This window comes from Nicotiana attenuata, unplaced genomic scaffold (assembly GCF_001879085.1).
Source record: "Nicotiana attenuata strain UT unplaced genomic scaffold, NIATTr2, whole genome shotgun sequence".
NCBI classification, from domain to species: domain Eukaryota; kingdom Viridiplantae; phylum Streptophyta; class Magnoliopsida; order Solanales; family Solanaceae; genus Nicotiana; species Nicotiana attenuata.
Genome location: NW_017670325.1, coordinates 126,603 through 149,133, shown reverse-complemented (window position 1 = coordinate 149,133; position 22,531 = coordinate 126,603). Strand labels below are relative to the sequence as shown.

Below are 22,531 nucleotides of genomic sequence, written 5' to 3'. Positions count from 1 at the left end.
ATATTGGCGTTATTTGTCGGCTAGTTTTATTTTAAGCAGTTGAGTGGGTGACTATTTAGATTAATTCTCATTATTCTTCTAATTTGGACTTTATGTAAATTATTTTCCAGTTCAATAGTACTTTTTATTAATATACTTATCGGTTTGTTTTGGAAAATGCAGTCTTAGATCTTCATCAAGTGGAATGCACTAAGAAGTAAGAAGCATGTGGGCATTTCTTTAGCACACATAAAGCTTGTATTGTGGTTCAATGTGTATGTTATGATCAAATGATTTATATATAATAATCATCTTATCTTTATATAACTCCAAGTCTACAACGCAATCAAAGCAACATAAATATGTCTTACCACCAACGAGTGCGGAATAGATACAATCTTCTCATCCTTAAACCAGATATCTCGGGTTCGAGCTCTGGAATGATAACTCAAATAAAATATATTTCATTCTCTATTGGAACCAACACTTTGATGATATGAAGATAATTTAGTGGGCGTTTGGACATAAGAATTGTAAAATTCCAAAAAAAAAAAATTAAGTGAAAATAGTATTTGGAAATTAGAGTTATGTTTGGACATGAATATAATTTTGGATTGTTTTTGAATTTTTGTGAATGATCTGAGTGAAAATTTTGAAAAATAATTTTTTGAAGTTTTTCAAATTTTCGAAAAATTCCAAAATTTATCTTCAAGTGATTTATGGCCAAACACTAATTTCGAAAAAATGAAAAAATTTCGAAAAAATAGTGAAAAAATACTTATGTCCAAACGGGCTCTTGGTGCTTAGAACCAATTAAAGACTTCAATTTCGATGGACGGCAAGTTAATGGATGTCAAGTCCAATTCTATAGCTAATGATTTGTTATGAAAATTCAACAAAATGATAATTATATTAATATCCCATTGCCAAATCCCTTTATTATATGTCTTCCAATAATCCACTACTTGCAGTATTCCACAATCTTTAGTGTTTTTAATAAACAAAAATAGCAAGTTGAGATTGAAGAATTGCCAAGTTGTAAAAACAAGTCTGAAAAGGAAACAAGACTACATTATACAATCTATTACTGAAACAAAGAAATAATTATTCACATTATATAATATGTGTGTGCATTAATCTTTTTCCACACACACACACACACATAATCGAACAAAATTGAATTAGAGAATTGGGATTGTTACATAAATATCCAATCAGATTTACTATTTTTTTTAGCCGGTATATATAGATTATACATTGATTATATAAATTATATACATATTGTACATGAATTGCATATATTATATATCTGACGGCTATTTTAGTTTAAGAAATTAGGTGAACGGCTATTTGGGTTGATTCTTCTTGAGAATTCACCTTAGATCCACCTAAGAGTGGTAATTTGAGCTCAATCCCATTTGACCCTCACAATCCGCCCAAGGTTGGGCTGGTCATTGTCTGCCCATTTGTTTAACTCAGCACATCTTGATCTAGCACATCTTAACTCATCTAAAGTTGGACTAATTTTAGCTTAAATTGATCCATAAGTAACTTTGCTAAAATATCTTTAAAATAATTCTTTTTTTGTTTGACATATTATATATGACCATAACAAAGAAAAAACTCTTATTTGATAATTAAACAACTCACAAAAAAATGACACACATTAATTAAAGCTTGATAAGAGTTGGACGTATTGTGCTACAACCCAAATTTTTAGCCATCTTGACCCAACCTATCTCAGCCAAAGTAACATTGGGCGAGTTATTGACCCGCCTATTTATTGATTCGGCCCATTTTGACCCGCACAAAATCAGCCCAATTAACCCGCTCATCTATTGACTCAGCCTATATTGACTCGCCCAAAATCAGTCCAACCCGCCCATTTGACACTCCTGAATCCATCTCCATGTCCCCCATGCTCCACCAACCCAAAGAAAAGGGTAATCATGATCTGTAGAAATATTGAACAACACTCCAATATTAACAGTAGAGTCCATACATTTATATAATTAGCCCAAAAAAATAATTCACTTGAACACCATCAATCCAAAACCAACAAACCAAAAAAAAAAAAATCCATTACTTAGAATATTATCAACATATGGGGATGAAAGAAGCAATGATATGGTCACTAATGGTTCTAGGAATATTAGGATTTGTGACTATGCAAAATACTAATATTCCTATGAAATCATTGATTTGTTATCAAGCCCAAGATTTATTATCACCATGTCAACCATTTTTATTGGGTTGTAGAAAAAATATTACAGAAGAATGTTGTCAAGGTTCTCAAACTTTGGCTAGTCTTGTAAAAAATAGTACAATTGATGATATTAAAGATTTATGTAAGTGTCTTCAAAAAACTGGGAATTCTTCTATTATTGATGTTAAAAAGGGAAGAAAACTTTTCAAGGTTTGTAAGATCAAGAGAGTTCCTATTGGTCCACAAGTGGATTGTGACAGGTAAATTTTTATTTTCCATTATTTTCTATTTTATGCTGATCCTCTTCATTTTTTCATTAATTTAGTTGAGTAACGTTTTGGTTTCAACGATGAAAACAAAAAGAATTAAGTTTTAATGTTAATTATTAGGGTCACTTGAGTCTATTATTTTTTTTTTATAACCATTTGGTATCTAGAACCTACTGATCCGAGTAATTTGAATTTATGATACATAAGACCCATCAACGGGGAAATACACTGTATAGCCACTCTCAAAATAATCGCCATAAAAATATATAATTTTTTTAAATATATTTTGTATGTTATATACAAAAATTATACAAATTTTATGCACTTTTCGGCTACTGAATGTAAATAGTTTCTGGCGTGGGCTAAAAATGATAATACCCCAGTAACAGGCCGGGGAAAACGCTCCTCCACCAAAAAAAAATTCATTTCTAAAGCGCAAACCTGAAACTTTTGTTTAAGGACGGAGGGATTATATTCATCTCACTATAAGTCTTGGTAGTAGACTTGAGTCGTCACATATATAACCAATCAACTAGCTAAAGAATCAAGAAAATTCATGTTAATTATCAAGTTTTCTATCCATATTTACTTTTCAAGTATCCGTATATAATTATCAAGGTTCAGTTCATTAATTCGATACTAAAATAATTGCAGAAGTTGTCTTTCTGATGAATAAGAATAACAACAACAATAACAATAACAAAACGGTAAGCCACTAAGCCTAACTAATTAAACGATACTATCACATATATGGATTCATTGTTTTCTTTTAGCTAAGTTTGCATCCATTCTAAGGAAATTGCTGGTATTATGACACAATTTTCTTCTATGCGATTTAATTATCATGTTTTATGATTAGCAATTATAATTGAAAGCCAAGAGGTTTCTCTACTTTCCTCTGTTCCAACTAAGAGTTTTTTCAACTCAATTGCAATTTAGCCTCCGGGTTAAGTCTCTAATTATAGCCTGAAACTATTACGGGCTAGCCTGTTTTCGCACTGCTAATTGAAAAATAGTCAACGTTTGTAAAGTTATTAAAAAATAGCCATTATTTTGCTGCAACACGGAAAGTTCCAGCATAATATACCGGAGATTTGATGCACATGTGTATGAACTTCCAGCATATTATGCTGGAACTCCAACACACGGAAAGTTCCAGCATAATATATTGGAGATTGGAGCACCTGTGTATGGACTTCCAGCATATTATGCTGGAAGTGCAGTATATTATGGTGGAAGTCCAGTATATTATGCTGGAAGTCCACTATATTATGTTGGAACTCCAGTATATTATGCTGGAAGTCCAGTATATTATGGTGGAAGTCTAGTATATTATGCTGGAAGTCCAAGTATATTATGCTTGAAGTCTAGTATAATATGCTGGAACTCCTGTATATTATCCTAGAACTCTAGTATATTATGCTGGAACTCTAGTATATTATGCTAGAATATTTTTCGAATTTTGAACAGTGTTCGTTCAGATTTATCTTTACATAAAAAGTGACTGAATTTCAATTACTTTTAAATTTGTGGCTATTTTACAATTACCACTTGTAAACTGGCTATTTTTTAATTTCACCCCTAATTAGCTTCTTGTAATTCTGTTGGGTATGCAGTATTTGACAATATGGACTGGCAAAGAAGCTTTCACAGATTGAAATTTGAGAAGAAAGTCAGCCAAGCTAAGAAATTAATACTATTACTTATTGAAATGTATTTCAATTTAATTCCTACTTAAGTGTACTGGTATCTCAATTGACTTAAGTTTGGTCAAGAAGACTCTTGTTATCAGTGCTATAAAATGAAATAAATATTATTAGTATGTCTTAAATTTCCTTTCCATATATTGATCATTATTATTTATTTTAGGTTGATAATACGTCCTTTCACATACGGACCTAAGTCGTCTAAAAAGTTGTAAAGCACGCGCTTTCACTTGCGAGCTTGATTCTTTTTTGGATGAAATATTTGATTAAGTGCTTGTGAGATTCATGTTGGTATTATACTGTGTTCAAAATCAGAAAATTAGAGAAGTAAACAAACGTTAGTTCAATAAACAAAACGTAAAATAATTCCGAGCCTACTGAATGCACAATGTGTCCTTAAGGAATTTAATCCCCTCACTGTTGCCCAAGGTATACGGATTAATTCCTCCAAGGATAGAACGGAATAACTATTCTGTGATAGCGGCACTTCAAATCACAGAACTTCAGCGAACTCAACAAACGGGGCAAATCACACTTGACACTTATGTTTATTTAGAAAATAATGCAACAATGTAGAAAAGAGGGGAGAAGATTTCAGATTTTCCATGTCTAAAAAATGAAGCCAAGCCTCTAAATTTATAGATAAAGGAAGGGTGATATGGAGAGGTGCAATCTAAAAGGTGCCTCTTCCATTTCTCATTCACACCCCTTAATAAAAACGCAACAATTCCCCACATGAATGGGGAATGGTCATATGAAACATGTATGAAAATACTGTGTGATTCACAAATAAGGATTAATCGCATCTGGATAAGTAGGTTTCCCTTTGAACTTTCCGTAGTGAACTTATGTCGGATATACTCGGTCAATCGGTAGATTTGATATCTTTGAATCGTCGAACTTTGGTGTATACCTAGACAACCATAAGTCACCCAATTTACCCTTAACCGTCTTTGGTTCTCACGGTTGTGTTCGTTTCATCCATGAACACCGCCTGGTTTCATGAGTGCTTAGAGAATGGGCATTTACTTTCATTCCCCTTAAAGCGGCTTACACTTAACACTCACATAGGTGATTTCTAAACGTGTAATCCTATAGACACACTATCTGGTCATATCCTGCCAGACTTAGAAAATCATTAAAAAGCTTTAAGCTTTATTGACTCATCAAAAAGCCTTAATGCTTTACCTTGATTTCTGAACATTGTCTTCATCACGAGAATGGGTTGAGTTATTTGACAATGTTGAACCGTCATTCATAACTTTGTTTGATCTCTTTGAACTTAGCTCTTGGGATCTCCAGTCTGCTAGGTAGAGTTACCGCCATGATGATTTGTCCTAGGCCTTAGCCCCATTCCCTTCAATGATATTTCAACGGCCTCTCTAGATAGGCCTTTTGTAAGTGGATCCGCTACGTTATCTCTTGACTTTACGCAGTCAATCGTGATAACACCACTAGAAAGTAGTTGTCTAACGGTATTGTATCTCCGTCGAATGTGACGAGATTTTCCGTTATACATAACGCTCGTTGCCCTGCCTATTACCGCTTGACTATCACAATGTATACACATAGGTGCCAAAGGTTTGGCCAAAATAAAATATCTTTCAAGAAATTCTGGAGCCATTCAACTTCTTCACCGGCCTTGTCTAAGGCTATAAACTTAGTCTCCACTGTAGAGTGTTCAATACACAATTGTTTGGACGATTTCCAAGACATCGCTCCTCCACCGACTGTTTAGAATCGGTTGAACCGGTGATCTAATTTGCATCACTACACCCCTCTATTATCGCGGGATACTTATTGTAGTGCAAAGCATAATTTGGAGTATATTTCAAATACTTCAAAACTCGTTTCATTGTCATGAAAGTTCAATGCAAACTTTCTTATGTCGCAGACTAATACGTATCGACTTTCGATTGCATATCAGATTATTGACTACACTTAATATATCAATCGTATATTATAAAAATAGCTGGAATGATTGGCATCAGTTGTGACCGCAACCTTTTAATATAAAACACATTTCGCAATCACTCCGCCATTTTCAAGCATTTGTATGTTATTTATTCATACGTCTATATGATATACAAATTATAGCACCTTCATTCATGAAACAAATCCAATTTGCAATAGATTTTGATCATGTTCATCGGTTGGTTCATCTCATTATAGATCAACGTATTAATACATTCGATCATGAACGATCATGTCCATACAAAAACGTACAAACGTATCTTTCTATGAAAAGTCACAACTTTCAAAGCGACATCATTTCATAAAAGAACTAAACAATATAAATTTTCAATAAAGAAAATGATCTTTCGAGAAAGGCACGTGACCAACTTCCGAATTAGTAGTTTCATCAACTAGTCTTCATTAAGACTAAACAGTTGATGAATTTACCAACTACCATATCAATGGGGTTCAAAAATTATATCACTTAAACATTACGTCTAACATTGGCTTTTGTCATGCATAAGCTAAAAGCCCCCACATTTTAAATATTTCATCAACATATCATCTACATATAATCAAATAATGATTATATGATTTGAAGTATTCTTAACGTAAACACATGTGCTTACACTTATTAATTTTTGAAATCATTTGACAATATTATTTGGTCAAATCTCGCATGTCATTGTTTGGATGCTTGTCTTAGTCTGTAAAGTGACTTAACAAGTCGACACACCTTCTTTTCTTTTCCAGGAACCACAAACCCTTCAGGTAGTTCCATGTAAATTTCTTCCTCCAAATCTCCATTTAAGAAGATTTTCTTTAAGTTCATCTGATGGATTTCAAGGCCATACACGGCGGCTAACGCTATTAACACTCGAGTAGATGTAATCCTCGTTACCGGCGAGTGTGTATCAAAATAATCAAGACCTTCTCGTTGTCTAAATTATTTGACAATTAATCTTACTTTATATTTGTCAATAGTACCATCAAATTTTATTTCCTTTATGAAAATCCACGTAGAATGCAAAGGTTTATTTCCTGGAGGAAGATCAACCAATTCCCAAGTATGATTACTTAATATGGATTCTATCTCATTATTGACTACCTCTTCCAATATTGTGCTTCCGAGGAAGACAATATTTCTTTAAACGTTTGAGGCTCATTTTCCAACAAGAATGTCAGAAAATCCGGTCCAAAGAAAGTAATTATCCTTTGACGTTTACTACATCTTGGAATTTTCTAATTCAACGTACTTTCCTTTGCTTCTTCCCGATTTCGCTTAGATATTTCACTAGACGACTCACATTCCTTTTTATACGGATAAATATTCTCAAAGAATTCAGCATTATCTGATTCGATAACCGTATTAATATGAATGTCGAAATTTTACGATTTATGAATCGGAAAACAATATGCCTTATTATTTGTTGCATATCTTATCAAACGGAAGCAACGGTGTTCGATCCGATTTTTATCCTTTTGGGTTTAAGAATTTACACTTTACCCAAATACCCCCATACTTGAAAATATTTCAAGTGGAGTTTTCTTTTTTTCCATTTTTTTATATAGAATGGAATGTGTCTTGCTATGGAGAACGTGAACGAGTATTCGGTAAGCTGTAAGCATAGCTTCCCCCCCCCCCCCTACAAGTTTTGGGTAAACCAGAACTTATCAACTAGGATTCATCGTCTCCTTTTGACGTTCTATTCTTTCTTTCCGCAATTCTATTAGATTGCGGTAGCTAAGGGGCGATCGTTTGGTAAATAATTTCATATTCCAAATATATTTCTTCAAAAGGAGATTCATATTCGATGCCCCTATTACATTGTTGAGCCAACCACAAGAACTGTTGTTTGTGTCACGACAGAGCCAGAATATATAAATGGTGAAGTTTTTAATCTTCAAACCAATCTGACACATTAATAAACGGTGAAGTTTTTAATCTTCAATCCGAGTAACATCTGATACAACTAGATCTAATAAACGGTGAAGTTTTTAATCTTCAAACAGAATAATATGTGACACAATCAAATTTAATAAATGGTGAAGTTTTAAATCTTCAAAACGAATAATAACTTGGAGTAGAAAATCACTAAGATTTTAATCTCCAAAACGAGTATAAAGTCACTTAGACTTTAATCTCCGACAAATAAGTAGAAAGTCATGAAGACTTTAATCTCAACGAATGAGTACAAAATCACGCAGATTTTGATCTCGAAGCAGGAGTAGAAAATCATGAAGATTTTATTCTCCATAACGGGTGTAGAAAATCACGAGAATTTTAATTCCCTTTCCAAATGATTTTTCAACTTAACCATTATAACACCTTAAATATTTCAACAATTTCATCTTTTGCTCTAATCAAATAAATATATGTACATCTTTACATATTACTTTCATGATCTCAAGAATATTTTAAAAAAAATTAGTGTAAGCCTCATTCATGTCTTACAACTTTAAAAATAATACCCATATATGTTCATACATGTCACCAAAGTACATATATTTCATTTGGTTGAGAAATAACAAAATTAACCTTTAATCATATGTTATTTCTAATCATCATAACATGCAAAAATCATATAAAATTACTTGCCGTAACATTTATGGAATGTGACGACCCGACCCGTCGTCTCATGAGAACCGCTCCGTTTCCCCCATTTCCTGCTTCGTTATGCTTCATTATCAGTGTCTTGTGTGAACGAGTTGAATTGGGTTGATTTTTGGAAGGAAATGAGACACTTAGTCTCTTTAAGGAAGGCTTGTTTTGGAAAAGTCAACTGGATGTTTGACCTATGAGTTAGAGGGCTCGGATGTGGATTTCGACGATTCGGTTAGCTTCGAAGGATGATTTGTGACTTAGGAGTGTGATCGGAAGTGATTTTGGAGGTCCGATGTAGAATTAGGCTTGAATTGGCGAAGTTAGTATTTTGGCGAATTCCGGTTGATATGTGAGATTTTGATCCGAGAGTCGGAATGGAATTCCGAGAGTTGTTGTAGCTTCGTTAGGTGATTTGGGATGTGTGTGCAAAATTTCAGGTTATTCGGAGGTGATTTGGTTAGGTTTTTGATCAAATGCGTGTTTCGAAAGTTTTAGAAGAACTTAGGCTTGAATCCGATGTAAATTTGGTGTTTTGATGTTAGTTTTGGTGTTTTGAGAGTGCAACTAAGTTTGAATGATCATATGTGACGTGTTAGTATGTTTGTATGCGGTCCCGAGGAGCTCGGGTGAGTTTCGGATAGGTTTGGGCTGCGTTGTGCTCGTTTTTCTTATGCTTCGACGTTGTTTCTCCAAGCATAAATGATATCATATTGAACAAATAAGCTCCGATTATTGTTTTGAATGAAGCATTAGATCCGTATCGTAATTACGGACCCGTAGCAAAAAGAATCGTCGAATTTGGACATCGTATGAGAATTTTATGGCAAATTTACCAAGGTTGCCCAGATTTTCAGGTTAATGACGAAATTGCTCCTGACGGCGTATTAAAAACCTGCACTATTTGCAAATCTTAAAACCTACATATCTCCTTCATTATAAGGTCAAATCGAGTGATTCAAAAGCCTAAATTCATTAGAATTTCACAAGGAATCCATTGGGAGCAGTAAAACGCGTGATTAGTATACCTATAATGAGCAGGTCGAGTTTTCTTCCAATTTTTGAACGGGAAGAAGCTTCTGAGGCGATTTTTAAGAGAGAAAATCAGTGTGTATCACAGAGGTAAGTGATTTGATTATTAAAACTCATTTATGGGTGATTATAGACCGTAATCCCAGCCTTTAATTCATGAAAAACAGTAGAAAAATAGGATTTTGGGGCCTGAGATTATGAGACTTTTAGGGGTCGATTTGAGGGGGCAAACGGACTCCGATTTTGGTGTTCTTTATATGTACAGAATCGGGAGAAGATGAAGAACAGTTTTCTGTAAAAATTTCTGAGTTTCGAGAAGTGGGACCGGGGCTCGGGTTTTGTCAATTTCGGGACTATTGATGTTTTTCGATTATTTTCGATTGGGTATTGATCCTATAACATAATGTGACGTATTCGTTGTGGTTTTGGTCAGATTCGACGCGCGAGGAGGTCGATTTGAGAGGTAAGGGCATAGCGAGCTAGGATTTTGACCGGCTTGAGGTGAGTAATAGATGTAAATGTTGTTCTGAGGGTTTGAAACCCCGTGTTTGCACATCGTAGTGCTATATTGAGGTGACTTGCACGCCGGGTAGCGAGCGTGGGGTAGAGCACCGTTGGGGATTGTGACTTGGTCCGTCCCGGTAGATGAATATACTGCGTATTTGTCTGAAATTCACTTATTATCATGTTAATTGAGCTAATTGCTATGTTTGGGCTTCGTGCCATTTGATTGAATCCTTCAGGGATTATTATCACCGGTTTCTTACCATTTTTACATATCATTGAACTCAGTCGTAGTGTTCAATACTGTTTTGCAAACTCAGCCACTTTTCTCAAACTAGAAACTTAATTAATATTTTTAAATGAAGTTTGGGCTAAATATTTCTATATTAATGTTCCCGAGAGGCTTATGTGATTTTGGACTGAGTATGGGATCGGGCTGCGCGCCGCAGCGGTATGATATTGATATTGATATGAGACTGAGGGCCTAGTTGATGCCACGATATGGCTTATTATTGCGCTTGGGCCGTAAGGGGCCCCTCCCGGAGTCTACACACCCCCAGTGAGCGCCGTCGACGATAAATAAATGGAGCGGGCTGCACGCCGCAGTATGTGTTGCATTGCATATTTGATTGTCATTTAATTATTTATCTGTTGTGGTATTTTTCATAATTGTTTTCACTAATTTACTGATTTTATGCTACTGGGTTCAAGTTGCTGTATTTATAGAATTACTTTGTGCCTATTTAGGATTTCTTATTCTCAGCCTTTATTTATGTTTATTACTCACTGGGTCGGAGTACTCACATTACTCCCTGCACCTTGTGTGCAGATCTATGTGCACCCACTGAGGCTGAGTGAGGATTTCTCTGCCGAGCATCATATCTGGGAGCATCAAGGTAGCTGCATGACGTCCGCAGTCCTGATCTTCCCATCAACCTATTTGCTTTATTTCCGCATTTCTTTAGAGCAATATGTAGTAGGTTGACACCCGTGTATTAGAGGCTCAGACTTGTGACACCGGATTCTTCGGGCTGTGTAGTAGTATTTCTACTTGGGTTTTCCGCATGTTTTAATTATATTTCAGAGTTTCAGTATTATGACTTAGTAATTATTTGTGTTAATTGAATCATGAACTGTATAAAAAGGGTTAAGGTTGTTGAATTGGTCGGGCTTGCCTAGCAGTGTGTTGGGCGCCATCACGACCGGGGTTGGGGTCGTGACATGGAAGCCGATTTCATAAATCATATAGAGCAAATAATTTAATAATAATAGTAATAATAAAATAGAGCCAAGAAAGTGGAACCGGAATTTTGTTGCCAACTTAAAGTGTTGTTGCACTCTGCAATCTTTGCCATGTTGACACAAACTGTCATGTTTATAATCTCCTCTATTATAATCACCAAAATAAACCTTGAGAAAATTATGATGACCAGCCATATTATTTATTTGTCGTATCTTCCTAACGACCAAGGGACTCACGTGAATGAGTTTCGAACGCAGTGCGACTGTGTTTTCATACATTAATTGTTGACACGAAATCCACTTCGTATACAACTTTTTTTTTTCCTTTCTTTTCTATGCCACTTTGTCTTCAGTGACGGCACCGAGAGTAATATTGCATTGTAACAACTTCACAAAAGCAACCAACCAAGACAACCGGTTATACCCAGTAGATTATTTGTTCGAGAGATTTGAACACTGTATACTCCTCTAAAAATTTGAGTTGCATTTCATGTATTACAAGTAAACTCTTCATGCATCTAAATTCTTCCATATCTTTGGGACAGATATACATATTTGAACCACTTTGGAGTCAGCCACGATACACTTTAATCAGAGACAAATTGTAATCTTCATTAAAGTGTAATATGAGATATGCCACACCTTAGATTACTGATCCAAGGAATCTGCATCCTTTATCTAAAACTTGCTCAATTCAAAATTATTTCCATGATGCAAACGTATCAAGAAAAATGATTCTGCCGAGGACCATATTGGATGAATTGATTCATCATAATCTTTTCCATAGCAGAAAATGATTTCCAATCTTTTTCTTTTTCTTTCTATGATCAACCATCTCAAAAATTAAATTCCTTAAGATTGTTGGTATTATACTGTGTTCAAAATCAGAAAATTAGAGAAGTAAACAAACGTTAGTTCAATAAACAAAACGTAAAATAATTTCGAGCCCACTGAATGCACAATGTGTCCTTAAGGAATTTAATCCCCTCACTGTTGCCCAAGGTATACGGATTAATTCCTCCCAGGATAGAACGGAATAATTATTCTGTGATAGCGGCACTTCAAATCACAGAACTTCAGCGAACTCAACAAACGGAGCAAATCACACTTGACACTTATGTTTATTTAGAAAATAATGCAACAATGTAGAAAAGAGGGGAGAAGATTTCAGATTTTCCATGTCTGATTTCATGTCTAAAAAATGAAGCCAAGCCTCTAAATTTATAGACAAAGGAAGGGTGATATGGAGAGGTGCAATCTAAAAGGTACCTCTTCCATTTCCCATTCACACCCCTTAATAAAAATGCAACAATTCAAACCTCAGATCTTTGTCCACTCTGATACCACGTGAAAAATTTGACCTGCCAAGGACTGCGTAGTCTGTGTTCGCAAGAGTTAAGGGGGAATTCAGATGGCTTTCTCCTATATATGGATCACAAGAGCCGGTTTAGATTGGCTTATTTTAAGTGCTTTTAAGTCAAAATCGCTTTTAAGTCATTTTGTAGTGTTGGAATACAAAAAGTACTTTTAAGCACTTGTTTTTAAGCTAAAATGACAAAAATTAGCCAAAAACCAAAAACTGCATTTTTTAACTTATGGCTTTTGGCTTAAAAGTCACTTAAAATAAGCCCATCCAAACGGGCTCATACTTTTATTGGTATATTACTTTAATTCTCTTTTTTTTGGTTTCCAATATGGTGTTCGGTACCCGCATTGGAGCCCGACTAATCCGGATTCGCGTCGCGTAGAGTCCTATTCGGTGTAAAGGGTTCCCTATCAAGAATTTTTCCATACCCAGGATGGCTTTAATTCTTATTTATGACTCCATCCATTATGCCTTTTTCATTTGCAACACCTCTGCCATCAATATAATGTAATTTTAGAAGATCCATTCACTAAGTCAGGTAGTAGATGCCAATAAAAGGAAATGCAAGTGGATTTATGCTTCCTCAGACTAAGATAAGCTTTGAATTTTTTATTTTTTTCGTACACTACTTAATTTTTTAAAGTTTTACTTTTATAATGTTTATATTCTTCGACCTTACGTTAACCAAATAAAAACAAAGAGCAAACATCAATATACATAATTGAAAATTTTTAAGTATATAAATCTAAATTCGCACTCACTGTAGCAAAGGAATAGTAAGTCCGGTAATATTTTGCATCAGGAAAAATGACATTGTATAGCTGCTCTCAAAATAATAACCGAAAAATTATATATTATACAAATTTTATAAACTTTTACGACTATCGGATGTAAATAGTTTCTATCGCGAGCTAAAAGTGCGACATAGACGGATTTGGTATTTGAAGATTATGCGTTCGAGTTTGGAATTCCATCACAACCCATTTGATTTATTGGGTTCGAAATTTATTATTTGTAGTAATTTAGTGGATATTTAAACACACATAAATATAAGGTCCGAACCAAAGCTATTGAGTTTCGATGAATCCATAAGTTCTTACATTAGACCCGGCCCTGTGCTTTGAAATCTTGATTAAATCAGAGTTGAAACTGCAGACCTTTGTCTATGTTCTTTTACAAATCAATGGCGAAAACCAGAGGTCTCGAGTTCGAGCCCTGGCCTTTGTTAGGGAGTGCTTTACCCCAATTTGGGATTTCCCGGCGCAAATCCGGATTTAGTCGGACTCTAAAACGTGTATCGGACACCAGATGAGAAAGCAAAAAAAAGGTCAAAACTATTAATATAACAACATTAAAAATTAAACTTTTGTTAATAAACACCTTCTCCACTCTGGTATTAGATTCTCATTTCCACATTTCTGTTATATTTCAAATGCAAATAGTATTAAACTTTGCAGTGTTGTTGACATATTAATTTCAAATTTCCATGACAAAGTTTCTTCCAGAGTAAATAAAAGAGGGAATTAGCTAACAGAAAAAGGGCAGCTCGGTGCACTAAGCTTCAGCTATGCAGGGGGTCCGGGGAAGAACCGGACCACAAGGGTCTATTGTACGCAGTCTTACCCTATGGTCCATAATATGACGGACAAACCAGTATCCTGAATAGGTTTTCCTGAAAAAATATCATAACCTAAAAGTAGTAGTTCCAGATTTTAAAGGCCATTAATTTTTATCACCTGTCTCATAATCTTAAAATTGGAAAGTTTAAGTGATGAAATACCATAACAGAAAGCCTACAGATTGCATAGTCTGGCGACTAGCGAGAATAACTACAACGACAACAACAAACCCAGTTTAATCCCATACGTGGAGTCTGGGGAGGGTAGTGTATACGCAGCCTTACCCCTACCCTACAAAGGCAGAGAGGTTGTTTCCGATGACTAGCGAGAATAAATAACAGAGTCAAATGGCGCAGAAAACAACTATGAGAATGGCAATTGAACATAAAGGAGAAGTTGCAACGGGCGAACGAGCTCAGTAAGTGTGTTACTTCATGTATATGCATGAAAACGGAGAACATGAAGAACATTGGCTTAACGAAGCAGTCACAGCAGCAGCATGCGATGTCTTGAAGCATTCACAGCAGCTCACAATGGTAGACAAATTGACTAAAATGCCAAAACGGAGAAATCCGAGCACGAAACTTTCACTTCATTTATGAAATTGATATGAACAAATAGTACACTTGACAATCCAGGAAAGGATGAAAAAAAGTACCAGGAAACGCATCGTTATGACACCACTGTCGACAGTGAATCGGAACAAACTCTGCAAAACTTGAGCATCTATATAAATATATATATAGTAGTTTCTCTAGGTGCAAAACTCAACAGATATTTATATATCCACAACACAAAGGCACAGACCTTGTCATTGACTGGGATTTTACGAAATACCAATTGTCTTATTCAGTATCCAGAGTGTAAGAGACAGCTGAATTGCAAATATTGTATGAAGCCATGTCCTATCTAACATAAATCCATACACTGTGATTCCAGCTCTGTTGTGCTCAAAGTATGACACTGCAACAAATTTTGTCGCAACCGAGATCAATAACGCGCCACTTCATTTACCAAAGATGTAAAATAACTCAAGAAAATAAACCCTAAAAAGAAGTGCTAGAGTTACCTAGTGCTTGTCTCTTCTGGTAAGATATCGTATGAGCATGAACCGGCACCATATTTGTGTTGTCCAAAACATCATCTCCGTCTCCTTCCTCATCGGTGTCCCAACTGGAATTGATAGAGTATACAACCTGAGGCGTCTCACTCTGAGCCTTGGGAGTCTCATTATCCATGTCATCAAACGAGCTGATTGTCGCACAAGCATGCCATTTGGCGGCAAGTGATGTCACGGCTTGTGCTTTGTGTGTGATCTTTGCTGCACTACGCAAGCACATGAAAAGTCCAGTTACCAAAGTAATTGAGCTCAACTGCAACCACAAGTATACAACGTTAAAGCAATCCGGCTACATAATCAAGAAAATATATAAATTCTAAAGTACAAAAGACGGTGCATGTGAATGAAGGATTATATACATACCGCAAGCTCACCAGCTGTAAATATGTTTACAGTGGAACTAGGCTCAGTTGTAAGAAGCAACGCAAGAAACTGACTTATGGTGACTAGTATGAGAGTTGACAAAATGAAAACTCTGAATCGATGGCTAATGACACGAAGATTTCTTCTGATTCGGAGATGTTCTATCATGATCGTTGCAACATCAGATTCTTTCTCGAAAACTTGAGCAAAGTCTTCCAATCTAAAGATCTGAAGGCAGCTTATTAAACGGAATAGGACACATACAAGGAAGGAAATTGATATCCGGTAGAGCCAGGAGCATATTAACAATATGCATACGAAGGTATTGCTCAAAGCGGCATTGTACAGGTACGGAATTTGGGTTCCCCCTGAAGAAAACCACCAGATTTTGTATATACTCTCAGCAATAAAAGAAGGGAGAACAAAAGCTGACAGGATCTTTATCGACCTCTGCACGACAAAAGGAGAAACTGTTATGCAGCTGAGTATAAGTAAATGCTAGGGAAAGCAGCTGGGTTTACTCAAACTCTCTCTTTGATCTTATTCTGCATAGGTGCAAGCTAAAATCAGAGAAACCACCAAATACACCCATTCTACAACGATAAAAGAAATTATCACTACTTCTCCCCAGTAAAAGCAAGGGCAAGCACTTCGGACAATGAACCAGATGTGTATTGAGGCCAGCTTAGTACCCATGCGAAACTCATGATTTGGGTTAAAAGGGTCTAAATAAATGTTTGGTTCTTTGGAAACAGAAAACGCCAACATACGCGTTTGAAGTGTTTTCCATTGCTAGTAGCATCAGCAGTATTTGCCTAACGCTAAAAATACTGACATTTCTTAATCCACTTAAAACTGATGATTCTCCAATGACTATCAAACAGGCTCAAACTTTTAATACAAATGCAAAACAGGAAAATATTAGCTTAAATCATATCATCTAAAAGCTTAAGCTATTAGAAAGAAAACACTTTTATTTACTAAATCATATTTTCAACACGTCCCCTCGTGCGGTCATGATTCTTTCAAAGGCCAAGCACCTTTAAGTTGTTTTTAACTAAGCGTGACTGATATTTGAACTCAAGACATTTGCCTGATATCACATTGAATTATATAAACACATCATTTAAAAGCTTAAGCTATTAGAGATGACACATGTTTATTCACTTAATTATATCTCCAACAAGAAGAAGGGGAGCCTTGGCATAACTAGTAAACTTGTTGTCATGTGATCAGTAGGTCACGGGTTCGAGCTGTGGAAACAGCCTCTTGCAGAAATGCAGGGTAAGACGGCATACAATAGACCCTTATGGTCCGGCCTTTCCTCGGACCCCGCGCATAGCAGGAGCTTAGTACACCAGGCTGCCCTTCTTATATTTTCAACAAGCACCAAAAGACTGAGCATACAACTGATCTACTTGTGAAAACTTGAAATCATCAGCAAAGAGGAACAATAAAGACATTTTGAACCAATCCCAAATTCAGTAAAGTTCAATTATTTTCTAAATCCAACTTAACAAACATAACACAATCTGCAAAAAGAAGAGTAACAAGAAAAGGGGCAAACAAACTTATGTACCCAACATCTCCCTTGGGATTCGCCTAGGGTGTCACATATTCTCCCTAGGGACTCGGCATCCTCGTTGAGATTTGCCCCACCACCATTCAAGGTTGCACGCAGAGTAGCTCTGATACCGTAGGTAACAGCCCAACCCACTAGTGATATTGTTCGCTATAGGCCTAGCCCCACACGGCTTTAAAACTTGTCACTAGTGTCTTAAGGCATGTCTACTTGTATACGTAACATCTATCCCGTGTTTTGTCAACGTGGGATTCGCCTAAGGTATCACAAATTATTTTCTAATTCTAACTTAACAAGCATAACACAATCTGCAAAAAGAAGAGTAACAAGAAAAGGGGGGAAAGTAACTTACATGTAGCTGCTGAGTATATTCTTGTTGAACCTTTTCACTATCTTCATACAATTTATCAAGAAACAAAAATCTTCTAATCCCATATTTCCTAGAAAAAGAAGAGAGACTAACAAAAGACAAAGTTGCAAAAAGTGAAAGAGAAACTTGAACAACAGAATCAAATGGCCTTTGATGCATAGAATCACAGCTTTCACAAGCAAATACAAAATGAGAAACTAATGGAACCCCAATTGTTAAAATAAAAAATAATGACCAAGAAAGACCAGCTCTCCATATATTTGATTGATCAAGAAAAACCCAAGTAAGAGCTGATTTAATTTTCTTGATTTCTGCTGAATTTTCATGGATTGAATATCCTGAAGAAAGTGCTTCTTTGCTATTAGTAATTTGTAATAATCCTGTTTCACTTTCTTCCATTTTCTCTTTTTGAGCTACGAAATTCCAATCAAATGAACATACAAAAATTTCAAGATTTCAATTTGTAGAGACAATTAAGCTGACTTGATTAATATGTTTTAATTTCCCAAGTGGGAATTTTGCATCAAGATCAAGCCTTCCAGATGTGACTTGAACCAGAATCTATATATATATATATATATATATATATATATATATATATGTATAATTAAATAAATAAAAAGTTGACACAGATGGCAAATAAAAATGGTATCTGATACTGTTTGATGTTGACAAAAATCAATTTTTTTAAGAAAAGAAGAAAAAAGCAAAAATTAGTAATGTTTTAGATTATGATAAGTTGATATCTATTATTGTGACACTGTTGATATACAAGATTGTGAGCAGAAGATTCAGTATCTAAACTTTATCTGTTCAATCAGGGATGGATGTAGTTTTATGGTTACGGGCTCAACTGAACCTATAACTTTCGACACAGAGTATACAGATATACGTAAAACTTAGTAAAATCCCAACATATATTAGATCTGAACCCATAGTTTTAATAATATAATGAGTTTAATGATGAAAATCTTAAAAGTTGAACCCATTAAATTTAAATGTTGAATCCACCTCTGTGTACAATATTTAAATTTTTTAACATTAAACTCGTTATATTTTTAAAATTATTGATTCATATCTATTATTTTCTACAAATTTAATAATTTCTTTATTTATAAATTATATTTCGCATCGAAAATTATGATTTCAATTGAACTCGTCACCGTAACACTGTATCCGCCACTGATTGTGAAGAAGTAAAAAGGGACAAGTGGAAGGCAGAGGAAAAATTAAGAAGGAAAAAAAGTTGGGAAATCACAGATTGCTTGGTGAAGTGAAAAGTGAGATTTGAGTAACGCGTGAAGCTTTTTTGGAATATGAAAAGTGAAGGGCCACCATTTTTTTTTTTTAGAAAGAATTACAGCCCATGTTACTTGGTCTAATAGTCCAATCGAAAATGGCCCACATTTAAAGCTCTTACCCTATATAGCCCATGTTGTACATAACTTGAAAGAAATTTTTCAGCCTTTAGCCCACTATTAAAGACATACTTTTAGGGTTTTTATTATTTTCTTCTTTCTTCATTCCCTTCTCTCTCTCTCACAGCCTCTCACTCCTTTCTCTCTAACCCACATAGATCCCTCATCCTCTCTTAACCTAGCCCCCGTTATTCCCTTCCTTTACCCCCTACGCAATTCTGCCATTAATGGCTCGAAGAAGGCTCGAAGAAAGACTCCGTCGTCCATGGTGGCAAGCAGAAGAACGAAGAAGATTTTTGAAAGAAAACATGAAAATACACACAGATCTGAAAATAAATAGCTCTCAAACTTGATTTGCACCAACAAACAACCACTAATTTTGGAGGATTTTGAAGTTTGAAGTTCTGGTAATTTTGGAAGATTCTGAAGTTTGAAGTTTGAAGTTCTGGAAAATCACAACTATGTAGCAGGTTGTATCGACACTGTATAATAGTGTATAATTGTGCATATGGGTATACAGACACCTCTTATACACTATTATACATGTTTATACAAGTTATACAGTATTGTATAATTGTGTATAAATGTGTATATTTGTGTATAATGTTGTATAAATATATATTTTTTTCAGTTTATAAGGATGTATATACATTGTTAGCGTGTAAGAGGTCTCTACAGAAGTTTGACACTTCCTTCTCTTCTTATTTTTCGTGTATGTGCTATATGAAACAGATTTGTATGCGTTGGAGGAATTCTACAATTCATTTATCAATTTTTTTATTTTTTTTTTATCCTGTTGGATTGCTTCAGCAATTGCACATAAAGGTGTTTGAATTTCTTACCTTCAGATAATATGTTGATTGTGTGAAATAAGCTGTTTTTTCGGGAATTAGCCTATTATTTTTGGGCTATAGATTTGCAATGTGATATCTAGGCTATTACGTTGCAAGTCAGGTGTGTGAGTTGTACTTAAGTGAAATTATCCCTTTTTTTTATGAAAGTGATGGGAGGGGTATAAGTTATTGCGTGGTTGGCCTCTTTGGTGTTTGCTATGAGTCAGGGGTGTTCATGTGCTACATTGACCGACCTCCAAGATTTTTGTTGTAAGGTGGCACTGTATAGGTCAAAATCTGCCATGAGGAAAATTAGTATAAAGCGATGTCGAGGAAGGGATTGGCCGAGGTCAATTAGGAAGCATCGAGGTTCGTGACCGAGGAGCTTACCATGGCCGAGGTCGACTGTTGTGTCAATAGCTGCAACGGTCACTATTTAAAATAATATATTAAAGAGAATATTTCCTTGGATATTCCCTTAAATTGTATTATTAGGGTTGTTAGTAATATGTCTTGTATAAATAGAAAAAGAGATAAGGGGATAAGTCATGTAATATTGATTTGATAAGAACACTTTTTGAGAAGAAAACACTCTCTCTATCAAAGATACAAACTCTCATCTATTATTTCATACTTTTCCATCAGATCCGAGAATAGTTCTAATATTCTAAGATTTGTGTGTCATTCATCACTGTCAGAAAAAAGAATCATCCACCTCATTCAATATTGGGCGAATCATTCTCCCTATTTACATAAAAGTCATTTATTGCTATTTATTGTTTGATGTCCATCTATTATTGCTCAAATCATTTAGAATATTAAATGTGCACTGTTTTCAGCTCCCCACCAGCATTATCTCATGTTATTTATGCTAACTAGTTCTAAATCTTGAGATATTATCATTAACTAGGTTCAACCCTTTATTACATAAGATTTAATAGTTTAAACGAAGGTATATATTATTTTTTGGTCAAACAATTTGGCGCTATCTGTGGGGATCTCCTAGTTAATTTTTTAGTTTCTTCTAGATCTACAATTAGCACGCGTTGCTAAACAGAAACACAAAGAACAAAATTTCTTTTTCCTTGAACACACAGATCTGACATGGCAGGTAATGGAGAAGAAAGAATAAGGGTAGTGACCGACCTCACCACCAATCTCTTGAACGCCATCAATGAGGTCTCTAAGACAGAAGGCGAGGACATAACGCCTAATGCCTCTCCCATGCGAGGCGGGTCGCCCCTCCCTCACGGCAGTATCGCAACGTCTCACGGTAAAGGAGCTTCCACGTCCATGATGGAAGAGACGTCACTAGTAGTGAAAAAGCTACTTGAGGCTTGGCTATCTGACACGCACCAGCATTCTCAACAAGCTAGCCCAGGAGACAGTCAGAGAAAATGCAAGGACTTGCATTACACCGACAACGATTGAGCAGCATGACCCTCTCCCTCCAATAATAGGTATTACTCACACTGTTAATAATACAGGTGACGACACCCTCACAGCCACTTTGAAAAAGATGGAGGAAATGGAAAAACGAGAACAAAGTGCTTCGGGACCAAATGAGAGAGCACCAAGAAAGGGTCGACAAAATATCGGGTGCTCCGAAACTCTTGCCAAAGAGAGATGCTGGTCGGTTTGTCGAACAACCATACAGTGATGAAGCCGCCCCCCATACCAAAGACCTTCAAAATGCCTCCCTATCTGAAAATATATGATGGTATGACCGATTCCGAAGATCATGTGACTCACTATGTCACCGCTGTAAAAGGCAATGACCTCGTCAAGGAACAAGTATCCTCCATCTTGTTGAAAAAATTCGGCGAGACCCTCACCGGAGGAGCATTGACTTGGTATTCATAACTACCCACACGCTCTATCGCAACATTCAAAGTGATGTCCGACAAGTTCGTAAAGTTCCATGCCGGGGCCAAAAAGGCAGAGGCGAGAGTGAACGATATATTTGCTATCAAACAATCGCCCGGAGAGGGATTGAGGGACTTATTCGCTCGATTCAACCAAGTAAGGATGACCTTACCAAATATTTCGGAAGGAATGGTCGTTGCAACTTTCCAGAACGGGCTGAGCAAGAATGGTTCGAGGGTGACGAGGAAGTTATTAAGCCGACTCATGAAATATCCTCCGACTACTTGGGATGAAATACATAACGCATATTGTGCCGAGGTTCGAGCAGACGAGGACGATCTGAATGAGCCAACCCATCGATTGACCTCGATACACGTTGAATCCACGAAAGATCAAAGAAATGATATCAGGAGGGACCTTGTAGCTCCACGGATCAACCGAGAACGGCATCAACCATATGTTAGAAGCACCATTGTTCCCTCCCCTTCCACCTCCCCC

At 35.8% G+C, this 22,531-nt stretch overlaps 1 protein-coding gene and 1 long non-coding RNA gene across 2 annotated transcripts; one reads left to right on the top strand and one right to left on the bottom strand.

Annotated features, from left to right (window-relative positions):
* The first annotated feature begins 2,013 nt into the window (after positions 1-2,013).
* LOC109237881 lies at positions 2,014-4,296 on the top strand. Its single transcript, XR_002069673.1, has 2 exons — positions 2,014-2,445; positions 4,071-4,296. It is a non-coding gene; the product is annotated as an uncharacterized LOC109237881 (long non-coding RNA).
* Positions 4,297-15,048: 10,752 nt separating this feature from the next.
* On the bottom strand, positions 15,049-18,461 carry LOC109237887. Its single transcript, XM_019404282.1, has 4 exons — positions 17,899-18,461; positions 15,965-16,414; positions 15,551-15,854; positions 15,049-15,444 (listed from the first exon to the last, which is right to left on the bottom strand). Exons 1-4 carry the CDS (start codon positions 18,313-18,315, stop codon positions 15,308-15,310), a joined length of 1,308 nt encoding a protein of 435 aa, XP_019259827.1. The 5' UTR covers positions 18,316-18,461; the 3' UTR covers positions 15,049-15,307.
* Positions 18,462-22,531: the final 4,070 nt, after the last annotated feature.